This window comes from Hyperolius riggenbachi, chromosome 12 (assembly GCF_040937935.1).
Source record: "Hyperolius riggenbachi isolate aHypRig1 chromosome 12, aHypRig1.pri, whole genome shotgun sequence".
Taxonomy (NCBI): Eukaryota; Metazoa; Chordata; class Amphibia; order Anura; family Hyperoliidae; genus Hyperolius; species Hyperolius riggenbachi.
The window spans coordinates 26412918-26433176 of record NC_090657.1 but is presented as its reverse complement, the minus strand read 5'-3'; the positions used below and the strand labels follow the sequence as shown (position 1 = coordinate 26433176).

The following is a 20259-nucleotide window of genomic DNA, read 5'->3' as shown; positions in this document are numbered from 1 at the left end:
CCATCAGGGGATGCTGTATGGCTGATATTGTGGTGAAACCCCTCCCACAAGAAGCTCTGAGTACCGAGGTACTCTTGGCAGTTTCCTGTTTGTGAACCTTGTTGCCTTGTGGGAAATAGCTGTTTACAGCTGTTTCCAACTGCCAAAACAGCAAGCAGCCACCACATTACCTGCCAACAGTAAAAATGTCACCATGTAATAAATGTCAGAATGTAAATCAGGGATTTAAAAGATTTTACAATGGGCAAACGCTGACTAAATCATTTATACATAATTATTGTAAAAATGAAGCACTTTTTTATTACATTAGTTTCACTGGAGTTCCTCTTTAAATATAAAATGTAACTGTGGAATATCTAAAAAAAACAAAAACAAAAAAAAAGTCCTTTTTAGGAGAAGGCGTATAGATACGATTGTTTATCTCATCAGTTTATTTTCCCCTCGGGTGTCCTTTAAAGTGATGCTGATGTTAACAAAAAAAATAAAAAAGCCAGATACTTGGAGAGGGAAGGATCCTGTCTTTGGAAGCACAAGTGCTTCCAAAGCCTTTCTGAGAGGACCAGAAAGGCTTTATGAGATTCAGAACCTTCACTCTCTATAGGTGAATATTTCATTTTTTTTTGTTCGCTCCAGTTTCAGTTTAATGTGCTGTCATGTGCAGCAAATGGACTATTTGTTTTCTGCACTTACCCCAATATTTTAAATCAGCATGGCAAACTTTCCTTGCAGGAATGGAATTCACTATAACTTCAGCTCAACACCAGCGAACTTCCATCCTATAATCAGACGTAGTCAGTTGGCTAGTAGAGATGGAGGTTGCCGCGGTGAATGCATACGCAAACCTACAATCCCATCACAACATTCAGATTCACGAATGCCACTGGCCAGCTGACTTCAGGTCAGAGGTGTTGCTGGGCATTATGGGATAAAAGATCACTGCTGCAAATTTCATCCCTATTCTACATGTGATCCAATAACAATCTGCCTGGTCAATCCACCAGTGTGTTGCCAGTTATATATAGACAGAAGTAACAACCTGACAAAGTTCCTAACTCTTGCCTTCTCTATCCAAAATTTGAAAAAGAGTCTGACTGCAGTTGGACTTTGATGTTGGATACAGCACTCATATTCCTCAATGTATGGAAATAAGCAGAAATTAATGTACAAACTAAGCAATTGATTCCTTTATATTTGTTAACCATGTTCTTTTGATAATCCCGGGTAAATCTTTGCAAAATTGCATAATCAAAAACTATAAAATGCTACAGAACTTGGGAGATGAAAGACTAAGAAATAGTCAGGTCAGAGTTTACCTTGTACCATTTCCAGTCTATGTCATCACTTTGCTTTTTTCTGACTTTGCAGCATGTTACTTTACTGTAGTGTGTGTGTATGTTTATATATACACTAGTAGACCCAAGCCCGTTTAAAAATGGGCTCTAGGGTGTGTTTCTCGCCGCCGCATGTTACTGCGCACCCGCCGCACACCCGGCCGCCAGCTCACATGCCCACCCGGCTCCCTGGACCCGTCCTCCTGTCTCTGTGAGGCTGGGTCCATGCTGCACACATGCGCAGTAGCAAAAAGCACGGACCAGCTACACAGAGACAGCACACACAGGGGCACGGGGGTTTTATTATAGAGGATACATATATAAATCTATGGTAAATCCTTGTAAAACATTTCCTGAAGTAAGTATGAGTTATACAGGATGCAATATCATATTTTCGGTTAAAATGTTATTTTGTATATGAGAGTATTATATCATTTAGTAAGAGATACCTATGAGGCTATGATAGAGGGATAAATTGCTTCACCATTTTTCATATACTTTCATATTTTTTTTTTTTTTTATAAAAGTTCTTACTCATTTTTTTTGATCTGTTGTGTAACATATTGAGATTATTTTGCCAAAACTGCCTATTTAATGTAAACACAAGTATATGAGAAGAAAGATTAGCCGTCACTACAAATGTGAAATTTTATAAGGTGATGGATATCGGGGTAGTCGGTATGGACAAATGTGCTCTGGATGTGTCACTGGACTGAAGGTAACTGGCAGTCACAGAAAAAAGGCAACGTACATCGGCACTGCTGTCAAAAAGTGTGTTGGTTTATTCAAACAGGCACATGTGAACATGTAAATATAAACATCAATACAGACATAACCATGGGAAGCTTTGGTTGGACGGCGGCGGGTGCAGGGCACTGAGGGAGCAGAACCATCAGAATTCGCTCGCCGCACACACGCACGCGATTCGACGGTAATGTGATCAAATAGGAAAATCACAAGCGTTTTAGTCTTGCGGTTTTCCATGTGTTTTCGTTTGTGTTTTCATTTAAAAACCCATGTCAATGCATACAGGCATTGACATGATTAAAATCGCATAGCACAAACCGCAAGCGATTTGGCGTAAAAATCTGCATACAAGCGCGAATGAAACTGCAACCACATGCGGATACGTTCACACGTTTTTCACGTCAAAATCGCACCGCAGTAGTGGAAACGGGCCCTGAATTCCGATCACCTAGGACCTCTTGCTGGTTGATCATAAATGTGCTATCTTTCTTGGCAGCCAGGAGTGGTGAATCCTGGTTGCCAAGGCAGCCACAAACGCTAAGTTTAAGGAACCAAAAGTGTATTGGCTGCCCCAGTTGCCAGGCTACAGCTCTGACACTCTGTGATTGTGTCAGCATAACTACATCACCTAGGTTGTACAACTTTGGGTTAAAATACCTAGAAGTGCGGCTGAATGGTGACGCAGCCTCGGAAGAAGCGCCCCCTGGCACAAAACAGCGTTCAAGCTCACCTTTAGTGCTCTCCATCCACTGTCTGACTGAATCTCCATAAGTGTTTGTCTGTATTGATGTTTGTATTTCCATGGTCACATGTGCCTGTTTCAATAAACCAACATGCTTTTAGACAGCAGTACTGGATGTGCAGTGCCTTTTTTTCTGTGATTGCTATTAAATGTAAAGCCTAAAGACTTCACGCTTAGAGTACACAAGTGTACAGTATGTGTCTGGATGGAAGAACTAGATATTTGCCTTTTTGTGCATTGTTTCCAACACTGCCCTATCGCTTCCCTGTTTCAAGAGCATTTGACAAGCAGTATAGAGTCTTTCCAGTTGTTTGCCACTCTAAGTCTTTCCCAAACAGGATAATCTCATTAGGTCGTGTTATCATTTAAGTATGTGTTTTGAAGGGGCACACAGCCTTTCTGTAGGTAAAAAAGGTGCCACCACCTTCACGGTTCTGATCATCCTTCTTTAGAAGTGTATTCCCATCTTCTGTCCTCTTCTGGTACAAATGGCCCACAATAAATCTATCCTATGCATACATGGGAGGGGGAACACAAGCTAAGATATCTTTTTCCCCTTTTCCACTTCTGAGAATAGGCAATCTCCATCTGTAGTCTCCTCCATATCCCTAACTTCCTGGAAGAATGGGGTCTGAAAAGTGTCTTTGGAATTCAACGTCTGGAGGAGATGGGCACTCCAGATGCTCAGGAAGAGAGGGGAAGCGGAAGCCTCCAAGGACAGCAAGGATAGGGCTTTCTGGAGGTGGGATAATGTGGGCCTGAGGATGTCCAGGTTCAGGGATCAGGTCAACAGATTCCTGTGGGCTTGTGCTGAGATGCAGAACATTAGGCTTAAGGTTATGAGGTTCTAAGTCCTTGTAGTCAGCCAGCCCAGGACTCTGTAAAAAATGATAAAATGGTTTTGTAAGATACACGTAGAAACACACAAATAAATCCCAAGATGATTTTGTATTAGCCTTAGGGACACTGAGAAACACAAATATCATACAGCGTTCAGGCTTGTCTCAGCGAAAACAGCAGTAGATGTGTCTAGATCTTAATGCCCACCTTGCAGCCCTCAGTCTGTTTGACCTATGGAAAAGATTTGCAAATGTACAGCACTTTCTTACTGCACATGCAATTCTCTCGCTGTTCCAATGCTTTTGTAATTAACCCCTTCAAAGCCAGTGTTGTAAATCCCTCAAAGGACCACTGCAGTGAAAAAAGTAAGCAGTTGAAATCTGAAGAGCTTTAAAGAGACACTGAAGTGAAAAAAAAATTATGATCTAATAATTTGTATGTGTAGAAAAAAAACATTAGCAGCAGAGACCCAAATCTAATATTGTTTCCAGTACAGGAAGAAACTCCAGTTGTTATCTATGCAAATTAGCCATTGAGCTCCATGACTTTCAAAGTCGCAGAGAACTCTGCCAGCCACTTGAGATAATAAGCTTTAATGCTGGGCATACACGGCTCGTTTTCTGCGCCGGAATCGAGCCGCTGGCTCGATCCCGGCGCATCCCCGCTCGTCCCCGCGGGCACTTCCTTATCTGCGCTTCGTTTTTTCTTTTGTCCTGCCCGCCGGTATTGAGCGCGGAATCGATCCGGCGGGTCATCTGACACGTCGGATATTATCAATCGAGCCATCAGTGGCTCGATTGATAATAAAAAACTAACCGTGTATGCCCAGCATAAAAGACAATCTGTCTTTTTTTTCCTTCTGCAGGGAAGATTTTCCAGAGCAGGCTAGTGAACTTTTGAACCCATTTAGAAAGCTGAGTAGTGTCTAAACTGCAAATATTAGAGAATGATACAATGTTATAAAAAACACTATATAACTGAAAATAAAAATATTATAATATTTTCTTTGCTACTAAAATTCTAGTAATTATCCGTATTACACAACCAAATCATTATATCATAATTTTTTTTGCTTCAGTGTCTCTTTAATTACCCAATCACTGCTCAGCATGAATTGCTTTGCCTTTCTGTGACACCATGACCCCAACAGTAAAATCTTGCACAGGAGTGCTCCCCGACTTTTACTGCATGACAGCTCCCAGCACGCTCCCAGCTGTCATGCAATGCCTAAAGGGAGCAGAAAGCGTGAACCTGCCTAAACTGGTTAATTACACGCGGACCTGATTTGTTTTCAGGTTGTACATGTTCTATCTACGTGTAATCAAGTTATGTTAAATATATGTAAAGAATAAAAAGAAATGGCTTTACTAAAGTGCCAACACTCTGCCCATAGGGAAACTGCATTCCTCATGATGCTCCCTATTGGAATAATTGACTTGGCTAATTTCCGTTATAAGCAGGGAATGGTGAAATTGTAGTTCGTGCACTCCCACCAGTCTTATTGTATCAAAACTGACTGCATGGAATTATCAGTTCAGCCAGTGATATTTGCAGAGAATCTACAGACACAACATGTTTACCTGATCCAGTTGAAACTAGCCAGATTGGGAAAAATGTTACCTTGGGGTACTTTAGCTATGACCAAAGCCCCTCTTTAGATTTAGACTAATCTACCTCCTTGTGAGAACTTGGACATCCAAAATAGCTACATAATTAGAATGTGATACTTATTATGAGGTTGCAGGAACCTTGCCCATAGCTGGATCTTTAGATCATGACTAATGATGAGCTATTGAAAATATATTCAATATGACCTCAAGGTGTTGCCAAGGACTGAAGTTGAGTCCGACCAACACTAGCCTAGACATATGATGGGCCAGAAAATATTTCAGCATTTGCTAGGAGGCCTCTGTAAAAATAGCTTAGGGCTGTAACATCTTAATGCGTTGTTCAGTATTTCACAGATGTTCATGTAGCATCAGGGCCGGGAAAAGGTTCTCCACATTGTGTGTGTCCCCCTGAATTGTGCAACTCCAGTATAGGTAGCAGATGTGCCCCCAGTATTAGTTAGTCCTCTCCGCCCTCCCCCGCATGGGTAGGCAGATGTTTCCCAGCATTAGGTAGCCCCCTTCAACACAGTATCGATGGCCAGATGTGACCCCAGTGTTACCTCCGCACCAGTATAGGTAGCCAGATGTGCCCCAAGTATAAGGTAGGTCCCCCACTAACTATGCATACCCAGATGTGCCCCCAGTATTAGATAGCCCACTGCATCCCAATATCGGTAGCCAGATGTGCCCCCAGTATAGTTAGGTAGATATGCCCCCAGTATTAGGTAGGTCGCCCCCATGGTACAAAGCCAGATGTGCCCCATTATTAGGTAACCCCCTGCAACACAATATCAAGAGCTGTCACTGATCCATAGACAGCTCTTCATCATTCTTTTGATCATTGGCTGGTTTCAAACAAAAAATACAACCTGTATTTGTGTGGATTTACCTGAAGTGGAGAGATGGGGGAGACTGTGGGTAGAGATGGACTCCTTTGGATTGGTTCCAGGCTCTTGGATGCTGAGTGATAGAGACCTAGAGTATGGGAGCTGGGAGAGATGGGACTGTATGCAGGGGGGATTTGGGATAGCTGTCTCTGCAGCAACTGCAAGATAATATTAATGTCTGAAGACATTCTGGACTCCAGCCTATGAGAGAAAATTCAATATGCAGTCAAAAGCTTGATAGAATCACAAACTCATCTATGAGAGCTGACCTGCTCAACTACCCCTAGGCTTACAGATTCTACAGTATGTAAAGACTTCAGAAAGGTTATGTGCACCACTAGTTTCCAGGATCACCGCATACACTATTCAGAATACAGAAGACAGTGTACTTTGGACATCATTTTTTTACAGAAATATAGAAAGTTATCTCACTTGCAGCATTGTCCCGAACAGCACTCACCTGGCTGGGCATCCTAACACTCATACTGTGGTCCTGGGAGTAACTTTCTATATTTCTGCAATTAAATGATGTCAAAAAAGAGATTGTACTCTGGATTTTCTATCGTACAGATGCTATGTACTAGAACAGGAACGTTTTTTTTCTTTTACTATTGTGATTTTCTTTTACTTATGAAGTACATATTACACAGAGCTGCACAATAAACCGGAGGTGCATATAACAAACAAACCTGAAAAACAGTCCAGGAGTTCGACTCATATAGCCCTGTACTTGTCAGCAGGAAGAGCGGAGGAGAGGGTATTTTGGCCTTGCATGCTTTGTTCTAGCTTCAAACTTTGTATATATATATATATATATCCTATGCCTGAGATCTATGAAGTAATGCTTAGTTTAGGTGACAGAACACAGCTGAACACAGCAGAAGTCAGTACCTAGGAGAACTCATGGAGGAGCATGCGATCAGTTTGATCATCTGATAGATTTGTAAGACTCTGATTTGCTGGTCATGATCATTTGTTAAAGTGAACCTCCAGACTAAAAATCTACTCAGCAGCAATGAAAAGGCTTGGTGTTTTTTTAACAGTTTCATAGCATCAGAACTTTGTTTTTCTTACCAAAGCCTCATTTTTTGCTGCACAGAAGAAAACTGCCTGGGCATTTTTAACCTGATGCTGTGCAAAGCATGATGGGATTTCTGATGTTCTCGTTCTGCTGTTTTGGTGCAATTTTTTTTTTTACATTTTGAATTTGAGATTTGAAGCCTACCACGTGCAGCTGGGAGGGGTGATCAGCACACAGGACAGTTGGAACTGTGTCTCATGCTCCCTGTCACCTCCTTTCAACCAAAAAGATGGCTGCCCCCATGAAAAAGATGGCTGCCTCCATGAAATCGCAAACATTTGCCCGTTCTTTTAAAACAGGGTGGATAAGAGATTATATTACCTATCTATTTTAATAAACATAGCTAATGTAACTTAATGGCAGTATGTTTGTTTAGGCTGCAGTTCCACTTTAAACCAGGAAGACATCACAGCAAATCAGAACTTTACATATCTATCAGCTGATCAAACTGATCGTATACTTCTCTGAGGCAGGACCATCCCTAATAGGGATTACAGTAGATTGTGAGCTCCTCTAAGGGACAGTTAATGACAAGACTACATATATGTTAATGACAAGACTACATATACAGTATGTTAATGACAAGACTACATATACCCTGTAAAAGCACTGCAGTAGGTATTCGCGCTATATAAATACTAAATAGTAATACAATAATATGTTCACAAAGACACTGAAAAGCCCTTTGAATGTTTGTTCTCACCTAAAGCACCCATTCATTGCATTGTGACAGTAAATGTGAGAATATTATAATGTCAGAGCATCATAGTAACATTGCAAGCTTATCTGTCTCACCTGTCTAGCTGAGCTTGGAGGAGCTCCAGTCTGGATTCAATCTCTCCTGGCCGGTCATCCGGGCTCAGGGGGGGATCCAGAGAATTATGCACCACTGAAATATGTTGATGAGTCTCTGGGCATACAGCTGGACGATGGTCGCTCCAGAAACTGAACAAGTTGGGAACTTCAATAGGAGATGCTAGTTGGAGAAATCAGTCAAACACTGGTTAAAACGTCAGGCAAAAAAATAAAGCAGGAAATGGAGAGAGAGTTTTAAACATTCGGGACACAAGTTAAAACCAAAAATGTGGATGGAAATTATTTAGAAAAAAATACTTGTAGCATTACTTGGGTACTGTAGATTAAACTGTACTGATGTCATGTACGCATTGCATTTGCATGCAACGGAATAGAACAAATCATCTCGGTGTAAAAATCAATGTCAGCAGTTACAGTATTGACTTGACATTTTGATGGATCCGGCAATGACAATGATGCAATCTAGACCATAAATGCCAAAATAATATTTTATTCACTTTGTTCATTACTGAATTTTGCAGAAGGTTTTATGGATGCAAATTTAATTGGTTTGACCAATAAAAATGAAAATCAAAATATCATAAATGAGTATCGCTGCATATGCATAAGTTTAAAATGGTGCTGAAAGGTAATATGTGAATTCTATCATTCGGTTTCTTTGAGGGCAGTTGAGATTGTAGTCTGGGGAGCAATGCACAGCAATATAATACATAGCACAGAGATCCCCAAACTTTTTCGATCAAGGGCCGAGGTCAACATACTTCGGACTGCAGGGGGGCCGGAACATACATAAAATGATGTAGAACGAAGGAAAATGGAATTCCAGCACTCAAAAAGGATTGCAGCAGGGGGCTGGGCTGGGCTATACCGTGCTTCAGACTGTAAGGATGTGAGTCCCTTGAAACTGCGTGCTCCGGCAAGATGAAGGAATAGATAGCAAACTTGTAACCACAGAGAGAGAGAGAGCAGAGTCAGCACTGCAATTGGGGTTGTTTATTAGTAAAATGCAAAACACTTACAGTCGAGTCGTAGCCAGATGCTAGGGCAGGTCAAGTGGGCGCCAGGTCTGTGTCCCCCTGCGGACGTCCGTTTCGCGCTAACAGCGCTTGTTCACCGCAATGGGGAAAGTTGCGGTGAACAAGCGCTGTTAGCGCGAAACGGACGTCCGCAGGGGGATAAAGACCTGGCGCCCACTTGACCTGCCCTAGCATCTGGCTACGACTCGACTGTAAGTGTTTTGCATTTTACTAATAAACAACCCCAATTGCAGTGCTGACTCTGCTCTCTCTCTCCGTGGTTACATACATAAAATGATGTTGAAAAACATTACATTGAATCTAGGTATTGATTTCCCCCCCAATCTTGCCCAGAGGAGACCTCCCAGCAGCAGCCATTCAGTCATGCAGCACCCGAAGAATTTATTTGCGCACCAGACAGTGAAGCATACCCTGGTTACTAACTGCCGTCTAGTTGGACAGCAGTGTCACCTGATGCAGAATTGGATTGGAAGCAAGCAAATTATTGCTCACTGGCTTCTACAGTATGTGGATGGGTGGTGCCAGCACTGCTAATATTGGCCACCGATATTTAAAGGTGCAGTGGGCCACATCTATAAGTTATACATTTGGTGTTTGGGGGCCAGTGAAAAAGCCTCGGCCGGCCGCATTCGGCCCGCGGGCCTTAGTTTGAGGACCACTGACATAGCATGTTTCTGACAGGACTTCCCGTTATACCCTATATACAAGCATTGTTATGGAAACAATCATCCAAACCAGGGGTCCCCAAACTTTTTCAGTCAAGGGCCGGGTCAACATACTTCAGACTGCTGGGGGGCAAGAGTATACATAAAATTATGTTGAAAAACATTACATTGAATCTAGGTATTGATTCCCCCAATAATGCTCGGAGGAGAACTCCCAGCAGCAGCCGTTCAGTCATGCATGTCTGAAGAGCGTCTTTGTGCATCACACAGTGAAGCATACCCAGGTGACAACCTACCGTTCAGTAGGACAGCAGTGTCACCTGATGCGGAATTGGATTGGAGGCCAGGGAATGACTGCTCCCTGGCTTCTACAGTATGTGGATGGGTGGAGCCAGCACTGCTATACTATATGCTGGCCGCCGATATTTGAAGGTGCAGTGGGCCGCATCTATAAGTTATACATTTTTTGTTTCAGGGCCTGTAAAAAAGCCTTAGTGGGCTGCATTCGGCCCGCAGATCATAGTTTAAGGACCACTGATCCAAACTTTCCATAAGCAACATATTCATGGAGGTCAGTTGCTTAACCACTTGAGGACCACTGGTTTATACCCACCTAGTGAGCAGGTGATTTTTTTTTACAATTCAGCACTGCACAGCTTTAATGATTCATTGCTCGGCCATTCAACTTACAACCAAAATGAATTTTACCTCCTTTTCTTGCCACTAATGGAGTATTTTTGGTGGTCTCTGATTGCTGCTGCAATTTTTTTTTCTTTAATAAATTGTAAAAGATTTTTTTTTTATAATTAAAATATCCTCTTCTAAAATTTCCCTCCCTCTCCCCTAAATTGGCCCTGACTGCACTCCGTACACAACATTCCACTCTTATAGGTATCAGCTTATGAGAGGGATTTGATTGTCAGAGAGACACCTAAGCTAGATCGCAGTGCTGTACAAATGTTTATTAGCTTTTTTTTTTTTTTTCCTTTACATAGCAGCCTGCCAGCTCTGATTGCAGCTGGCAGGCTGCTAACAGATCCCCGCTCTATCTTTGCGCTCATTACCCGCTAATCCCGCCTCCAGGACTTGACACCAATCAGCGTTAGGCGGTCCTGGGGGCACCACCTTCCCACCGCCCATCAGCGTGAGGTGGTCGGGAAGATGTTAAAGGATGACTGAAGTGAGAGAGATATGGACACTGCCATATTTATTTTCTTTTAAACAATACCAGTTGCCTGGCTATCCTGCTGATCCTCTGCCCCTAATATTTGTAACCATAGACCCCGAACGAGCATGCAGCAGATCAGGTGTTTCTGACAACATTAGCTGCAAGCTTGTTTTTTCTGGTGTTATGCAGACACCACTGCAGCCACATAGATCAACAGGGCTGCCAGGCAACTAGTATTGTTTAAAAGTAAACAAATTTGGCAGCCTCCATATCCCTATCGCTCCACTTGTCCTAAAATTATAATGTTTGCAATAGGCTGTAAGCTCACAAGGGCGGAGTTTTCTCCCTTTTTTTTTCCGCAGTTGAGTTTTTTGCTATTTATATTATATAGTCTCTGCAACATTCATGTTGTTTACCAACAGGATAAACCTGTTCTATTATAATGAGTGTTACTCAAATTTCTTGTATATTTTTAAACATGTTCAAGAAAAATATTGAAATAGAAAAATCGTATAAAATTTGGCTGTGAATCCATCAACTCCTAGGCTATTGCCAAAATACAGTAAGTTCATTTTAGGGACATCCCGACATCCCTTGCAATTTTAAGAGGGCTCACTCCACTTATTTCTCCTCCTGCATGTCCTGGTATTTTAACTACTCCGGCTCGGGTCATCTCTGATTTCCTACTCCAGCTAGTGCCGGGTCCCTTCTCTTCACTGCTGCCGGGTACTACTGCAGCATACTATGTACGAGGTATGCTGCAGCGAACCCTGCCTGCTTGAAGAGAAGGGACCCAGCCATTGCTGGAGTAGAAGAGTGGGGACAACTCACCCTCACTGGATCCCTCAATCCTCTCTAACTATCTGTCTCTCATTTCCTTTTCAGTTGACTATGTTTACCAAGTTCACACAGACATGGTTCACCTTGTCTCTGCTAACTCTGTGATGGAAAACCTTCAGTCTGACGTCTGCCCTAAGGCTAGGTTCACAGTGATTTCACAGGCTAGGTTCACAGTGAATAATCTCTTGACCTGAAGAAATGGAGGATGTCTTCTCCGCGAAACGAGTCGTGCGTTAGCCTAATAAAGTGAATTTTAGTCACTTTCTGTTCCCCCGTAGTCCTTTGATATAGTCATGGTAAGTGTTGCCTAGCTATCGCGCAACTTCTCAGCCCTCCTTACAGCCGCTAGAGGCAATGAGACAGGCTGACACCTTTTCCTCTGACGTGGATTCCCTCTATAGAGACCAACGGTCGTGTTCAACTACACCGCGCCTCCCTTCCTGCATCCTGGACTCCTTGCTGAGGTCTCGTGTCCGCTGCTGACTAGAGAGCCCAGCCCTAAGAGGGTGAGAAGCTGACTTAAACTGATCCTTACCGACAGCCACTACATTCCAGGTGAGACCTGTCCTGGATAGGACAGTGTGATTGCTACTTTCTGCCAGTCTCAGAGCGCTCTTTTTGTTTGTTTTTAGCCATGTTCATTGGACCACAGAGCTGCATATGAGCAAGATTGCCTGATCGCACCAAATGGGGATACTCAAAAACCCCATTCTATTGCATGATCTTGTCAAGACACTACCACAGGACTCTCACCTGAGTATGTTTCCACTGTCTCCAGTACTTTCCTGCCTCCCTCTCGGTTGCTGATGTTGGCTGTCACCAAGTTGACAACAGCTGGGATGAACTCTTGCTTGTCTGCAGTGGCTAGCCTATCCATTCGTCCTGAGTTTAGTGGTTTGGTTTCATCATCACTAGTCTGTGAACAGGGAGTGGTACTACTAGCTAGGTCATCCCACTGGTCCCGACTCAGTGGCTGCTGGATGTTGGTCATTTCTGAATAAGTATGATATTGTTCAATATCAGAGTTCACATCCTCAAGTCCATCTGCGAGACAGGGAAGAGCTGCAAGTCAATAAATGTCAATAAATCATTTCTAAATGTTGTGCCTTTACTTAAATAAACATTCAACAGTGTATTACATGCATGAACAGCAGTACACCAGAGGTCCCCAACCTCGGGGCCGCGGCCCCCTGGTGGTCCGTGGGCAAATTTCTGGGGGGCCGCGGCGGATCTGGCCTTTCTCCCTCTCCTCCCCGCGGCCGCCGCTCCTGTTAGCTTATGAGCGGGCGGCCACTTCCTCCCTTATATTCCCCAATCCCATAGCAGCTAGCCCCTCTCCTCTTTGCAGCATTTATTACAGCAGCGCTTTCTTTGCGGCTGCTGTAAGGAGAGAAGGAGGCGGGCCAGCGGTTCCCATGGTAACGGCGATCGCAGCTACAGGAAGCCGCTGCCCTGCTTCCTTCTCTTCCTTACAGCAGCCACGCGGGAAGCGGTGCTGTATTAGGAGATGCTGCAACCGAGGACAGGAGCGCCTGTGGGGAATATAAGGAAGAAAGCAACCGCCTACTCATAAGGTAACAGGAGCGGCGGCCGCGGGGGGAGAGGGCACCTCTCCTACCTACTCTGGGGAAGTTTTACTGGGGTAACTACTGGCTACACTGGGCTAACTGTATTAGCTATACTGTGCTAACTGTACTTACTATACTGGGCTAACTGTACTTGCTATACTGGGCTAACTGTACTTGCTATACTGGGCTAACTATACTAGCTATACTGTGGTAACTGTACTAGCTATACTGTGGTAACTGTACTAGCTATACTGGGCTAACTGTACTAGCTATACTGGGCTAACTGTACTTGCTATACTGGGCTAACTGCCGCCGCCACTAGCCACGCTCCTCCAACCCCCGCCCCGGAGAAAATTTTGGTCAGTATAGTGGGCCCCGGGCTCAAAAAGGTTGGGGACCCCTGCAGTACACAACATGTTCTTAGACACTGGTCTCATACCATGTTTCTTGCGACGTCTTCCTGGTTGTTTGCATCTGCGTGTTCTCCGGTAAGTGCAGTTGTACTCTTCACTCATAGGGGAACGTGGGATACTCTCAGCCTAAAAGCAGATGGAGTTTTAAAAAAAAGTTTTAGGCAATGCACAATCCAAAGGCAACTTTTTACATTTACAGGCATGCTCTCTTAGCATGTACTATGTAATTATTAACATTTAAATCATGAAAATGAATAGTCAGTCATTAGATTTGCCTCACTACTTTTTCTCACACACACACAAATCTCAACATCATCCAGCGTAACCTATAGGCCTTCCTATATGCCATACTTTTGTTTTTACACACATGGGGCTTGATTTACTAAAGTGTGCTAAGTGTTAGCACGCCAGTAAAAAACCACTTAGCACATGATAACTGGCTCTTTACACACTAATATGCGTGTAAACGTTTGGGCGCGTAAAGTTTAGTTTTGTGCGCAGCGCTTCGCGTGCAAAATCAGCCGCTTTACATCTAGCATGATAAGCAATGACTTCACGTGCTAAGGATACTTAGCACACGAAGCTGCTGAATGGACATAATGGCGTAGCACCGTTCGCACACACTGTGTAACGCCATACGCACGCTAAAATAGCATGCGAACAGCAACAGCTTTGAAGTGCAAACTACTTAGCACCCTAGTTTGCACATGCATAGTCTTAACACGTGATAACTCAGTTATCACTGGTTAGTGACTCAAGCCCCTTGTAAGGAAAGTTGACAGTGGCGGAGCTACAGATTATGGGGCTCCATAGCAAAGCTTTAATGGAGCAATCAGATGTAGCCACTCTTGAGCAATGCCATCCGCATCTATTCTATGGATATGAGTTAACTGGGCTATTTACATTCTCATGCAATCTACTGTACACTGCTTATAGTCCATGGGCACTAAGCTAAAGTGAGGGATGAGGAGCAAATGAAAGTTAATAGTAGATCCATCACATACCTGGGCCCCTTTGCTCCAAGGCCCCATAGCAGCTGCTATGGCTATTGCTATGCCCCTGAAAGATGAACTGGATTTTTTCCACATTATTGCCAAATCTGACTCACAGAAAAATTGTCAAGGCTAGTGACACAGGTAGAGGAAGTACAAATGTCCTCCTCTTGCGCTGAGAATGCTAAGAAATGTTTTAATGTGTCATAAAAGCTGATTTCAATTTGTAGCCAGGAGGTGCAATATAACCTCCACCATTGCACAATGTCCACACTCAAGGCAACTAACGAGAGACAGACAGAAGATCCACCTCTTCCTATAACATTGCAACTGATGTTTAGTTACAATTTCTGGGAGAAGTGTATTTTATACCTGAAGACTTATTTCCTCCCCCCTCCCGCTGACAATCCTGTGCATAGAATTGGCCTGTTGTGCAAATCTCTGCTCACACAGAAGAGGAAGCCACAGTGGGCAAGCCAATCATTTATCTGGCAGATGATGCAGCTGCCAGAAAATTCTGCTCCATCGCCTTTCATATGCTAGTCACTTCTTCCTTTGTGTGGCAATCTGATTATGTTGCTATCTAAACCTTTAGTGGTTAAGTCCAATCATTAGGAAACACATCCTCCATACATTCTATTTAATATTGTTTTGTAACGTTCTCACATCTCTCAGATTGAAGGTAATCTCCAGGTTGCTCCAGAAGCTATCTGAGAAGTTTGGGTACATATCTAACACCTCCAGAAGATCTTCTCTCTGAATCTTGTGAAGGTCGCAATAAGTCAGAGCTCTCACATCAGCATTTGCCTTTCCAGGGCGAGCATACAGACTTATAGGCTCTCCAAAAATATCATTCTTCCCTACAAAAGAAAAAAAAACATTGCGTTAAAAATTATTAATTAAATAAGAATTTCAAGTCACATTTGATTTTCAGTCTCAATCTTTGCCAGCCTAATTTCTTGTTTTACAATTATTATTGCGCTCCTTATAATTGCTTAATTCAGCCTCAGTACCCTTCTATTTTAAGGCCTTAAAAACATTCCTTTTCAGCTTCATTTTATCCCTCACCCTTCTATTCATTCATAGAGACCTTTTTTTATTCCTAGACGTTTTGTCTCCATATGGGATTTACTACAATATTCATTGAGGATATTTTTTAAAGTTCATCATTTCCCTTCAGTGTCCTTCCCTTGTAGTATACTATCCCATTCCACTGAACTTAGTCCACGTCTGAGTTGTTTAAACGTTGCTTTTCTAAAATTCACAATTCTGTTTGGTTCGCTGCTCCACAGCCTGTTGATCAGTAGATCAAAAGTTATCATGTTGATATTACTATTTCCAAATATGTTCTTGAACCTGCACATTTTGGCTTCCATTCATCAAGCATGACCGCAATTCAGTAATGCTGAAAACAGCTGATTTTTCAGAGCATTTTGTAAAATGTCAATTAATCAAGGCTGTTACTGCATGGCAAGCTTAAATTACAGAGCACTGAGGTAAATTACTGACTTGTGTGGTAAACACCTCAACAAATAAGGGATTGTTTGATATTTAAATAACTGTGTTAAGCATAATTTGCGTACTAATTGTTAGTGTTAGATTCTAATAAGCAGGGTCTTTCATACCTAAATTTATCAACCATTTTAGTGTCAGCTGATCTTTCTGACATACCATGTGAGAAGTATAATAACTTGATAATATAGGCTATTCACCCTAACACCACTGTGTCCCGGTCCATATATGGGCTATTCACCCTAACACCACTGTGTCCCGGTCCATATATGGGACTTGATTCACAAAGCGGTGCTAACCCAATTAGAGACTTTAGGCGTGATAACCATTGCACCACGCTGGTGAAAAGCCAGTTTAGGCGTGATAAGTTTAGGCGTGATAAGTTTAGATCACGTGCAAAGTCCCGCCCGCAAAGCAGCGCCATTAAACTCTATGCAAAGTGCACCAGACTTTGCTAGCGCAAAACTTTTGATCAGCTGTGCACTGCGGTGCTAACCCAGTTGGTGCTATACTTATCACGCCTAAACTTATCACACCTAAACTTATCACTCCTAAACTGAGTTTAGGCGTGATAAAGGGCTTTTCACCAGCGTGCTAACTGTTAGCATCACTTTGTGAATCAAGCCCATGGTGTTATGTTTCCTTTGGGATCACAAACATTGGTAATTTGGGTATCTTATTACAAAAATGGATATATACTTTGATGTTACAAAACACTCACAGAGGATTTGGTTGCACAAGTGTGTTCTCTGGTGGCAGTGTTTCTCTATTAGCATGGACTTGTTGTTCAGAGTGTGCAGCACTCCATGCTATTTAATGCTATTATCGCTCATTTGGGTTCTTTGTTTATACTTTAGATACCAGCCTACAGTGTATTTGTGCCTAAGCCAAGAATAATACGCTACTCCTGAAGAAGTGAATTATGTAACCGTCTTATTCACAAAACATGTAGAGACATCAAGTATATCTCGGCCATTGTGTATCTATTGCTATTAGAGTTTATACAGACACTCTGATCCCAGTGTGACCCCACTATAGTGAGGGTCACTACTTGGGAATAAATTCCGTTTAAAAGCTTCCCATACAGTGGAGCATTCAAAAAATTGTATGATGAATTGTTATTGTATGTAACACTTATTACTGTGATGGCTGATTCTGTTCTAGCTATATACAGATTTTCTTAACCTCCTGGGCGTTATGGGCGAGCTCAGCTCGTCCAGTAACGCCGCAGGGCACTGCTCGGGCCCTGGTGGGCCGATTTGAATAGGTGAAGCCCTGAAGGAAATCCTGTTCAGAACGGGATTTCGTGATGGGCTTGATCACCGGCGGCAATCGGAGGGGTGGGAGGGATGCCGCAGGGAGGGGGGGATCATGTAGCTAGCGCTAGGCTAGCTACATGATAAAATAAAAAATTAGGTTGGAAAACCCTCCCACGGCCGCTGGAATCAAAATGCCAGGGAGGTTTTTAAATATGTTTTATGTGTTTATAATAAAATACATTTTACATTTTAATTATTAGATGATCTGACTCCAACCTCGTCTCTATAACTCTGAATACATTGAGAAGCTGGCTGCCCCCAAAAGCCCTATGTGCCCATATCAGGATTAGCATCTTATGAGTGCTAAAAAGGACATACCTATATGTAATTTTTTTTGATAATATTATTTATCAGGACCTATTGTTCCATTTATATTTAGGGCATTTGAATCAAAACATGTCAGCAAATGTCAATTCATCAAGATTACAGCATGCGGTAAAGCCCAGCATCATGTTCGATGATTACCAGCAGCTGTGGTATATTGAAAACAGTGCGGAAACTGTGCAGGAGCCGTGACTCACAGAAGCAGAGAGGGATTACCAATGACTGACAGGAGCAAAGAGCTAATAGCAGCAGCCTCTCTCTCCTGCAAGTCCCTGTGATTGGATGTGATGCCTTCTCGGGAGGGTCAAGCCTTTCTACCCCACATGAAGTGAAGGATAGAGATCCTGAACAAAAGATTGGCCCTTTCGGACATTTAACCCTTTAGGTTCCTGTTTGAAGATGCAGAGGAGCTAGTAGGGAAATCACCTAAGCATGGCATGTGTAATGTCTCTTGGGAGCTCATCTAAGCTGTGGCAATAAAATAGGATGTTAAAAAAGACTAATAGACAGGTTAAGAGGGAGCAGAGTCAGTATAACAAACATATACATCTAAAGGGATGTCGGGATGCCTCTTACTATTGTAATGCCGTCACTGCACAAACAGCATGTACCAAAACAGAGACAACTTTACACTGCTCTGCTTTTACCGAACAGGTTTTTGTGAATTGAAGCCATTGGTTTCGATAAATTACCAAACTTTCTACTGCACCTGTGAAAATCTTTATGAATTAGCAAAAAAGAAAGTCTGAAATCCCGAATACGGTAATTTCCAGACTTGTGTTTTTTGTTTTTTTTTTTGTTTTTTTTTTGTCTTTGTTTTTTTTAACAGCCTTTGATGAATTGAAGCCAGGGGGGTTTGCTAACTCATAGCTAAACTTTAGGCGCGCTATAATAAATGTTTTCGTGCATTCACTCGGCACAACGCGCGCTCAAGTATGCATTGTGCCACGCGAACGCACAGAAATATTTTTTATAGCGGTGAGCCGCGATTGAAGCATAGCGCGGCCGTGTTATTAGTTTGCACGGCTTTGTGAATCAACCCCAGTATCCGGTATATTTGAAATGACCAAATCCAGTAGTGCATTCCCGCTAGTTGGTTCTCTTACCAATTGAGTCAAGTAACTGTCCTGTAGTGTCACTAGAAATCTGCCTCTTTTACTAGAATGAGTAGTTTGGATAGTTGAAGTCATCTATAACTATGACATTACTTTTACTTGTAGATTTTCCAATTTTCCAGTCCGCTGCAGTAGTTGCAGTTTTGTAGTATCATTGTTTTCTTCATTGTAAGGGATTCCATTGGTCAGTGTAAAAACCAATGGGAAACCGTGTGGCAAATTCAATTGCAGTTCACACAAAATATAACGCATACGTCATGCAACTGACCACTGTGAATCTAGTCTAAAGGTCAATTTGACCATTTTTTTTCTATACTGAGTTTTGTTAATTACAATCTTTAAAATCTTTCCTGGTATAAAAAGAAGAGTTACCCAAGATAGCCACCACAATGTCGTCCCTGAGAATTTCAATCGACCCACGAGAGATGAAGTAGAGAGTGGTCAAAACGTCTCCATAGTGTACCAGTGTATCCCCTGGAGGGGCATGTGTGGTCTTGAATTTCATGGCCAGGGCTCGCAAGCATCCTTTGGTGGCACCTCTGAAGGCTTTGCAGTTTTGAAATAGTGTGCGGTTGAGGTGCAGACATATGTCTGCTTGTAGGCACTCTGGGAATCCTTTCAACACCTATAACAGAGAGGGTAAGAGAATGAAAAGGAGAGAGATTGAAACAAAGAGACAGTAATCTGAGAAAAAAGTTAAAGGAGTTATCCGGGCAATTTTAATAAAATAAATGCTACTTACCGGGGGCGTCCTCCAGCCCCAAGCTCCCAGGACCTCCCTCGCCGCATCTCTGCTCTCAGCCATTCGCCGGAGCTCCGACCCGGTTCCCGGCGATGACGTCAGAGCGACCTGGAGGTCGCTCCGTACTGCGCTTGCGCGATCTGCGCTGTCAATCACCGCCACGTGGGCCGAAGCGGACTGCGCAGGCGCAGAACTATTGCGCCTGCTCAGTCCACTCCGGCCCAAGTGTCGGTGATTGACAGCGCAGATCGCGCAGGCAAAGTACAGAGCGACCTCCATATCGCTCTCACGTCATCGCCGGGGGCCGGGTCGGAGCTCTGACGAACGGCTGAGAGCAGAGATGCGGCGAGGGAGGTCCTGGGAGCTTGGGGCTGGAGGATGCCCCCGGTAAGTAGCGTTTATTTATTAAAATTGCCCGGATAACTCCTTTAAGGTTAAAAATAGTAAAGTATTCAGCTTTAAAGAATGGGTCTTGGATAAATGCATTTAATGATATACAGTGTCTTGCCA

The 20259-nt window shown here is 43.0% G+C and overlaps 1 protein-coding gene and 1 long non-coding RNA gene across 8 annotated transcripts in view; one reads left to right on the top strand and one right to left on the bottom strand.

The window, feature by feature from the left end:
* LOC137541406 (uncharacterized) overlaps positions 1-20259 on the top strand; it is a 1168812-nt gene that overhangs the window by 43116 nt on the left and 1105437 nt on the right. The gene's annotated exons all lie outside the window — the stretch shown is intronic.
* KCNH6 (potassium voltage-gated channel subfamily H member 6) overlaps positions 202-20259 on the bottom strand; it is a 541700-nt gene continuing 521642 nt past the window's right edge. The window contains exons 8-14 of one of the 2 annotated variants that reach the window (XM_068262676.1): positions 19380-19632; positions 15404-15597; positions 13772-13871; positions 12518-12826; positions 8034-8214; positions 6160-6358; positions 202-3698 (exon numbers count right to left, since the gene is read on the bottom strand). In XM_068262676.1, the coding sequence (XP_068118777.1) occupies positions 3429-3698; positions 6160-6358; positions 8034-8214; positions 12518-12826; positions 13772-13871; positions 15404-15597; positions 19380-19632 (1506 nt within the window). In that variant the 3' untranslated portion in view covers positions 202-3428. The remainder of the gene's footprint in view (positions 3699-6159; positions 6359-8033; positions 8215-12517; positions 12827-13771; positions 13872-15403; positions 15598-19379; positions 19633-20259) is intronic. The other variant, XM_068262677.1, reaches the window with a different exon arrangement.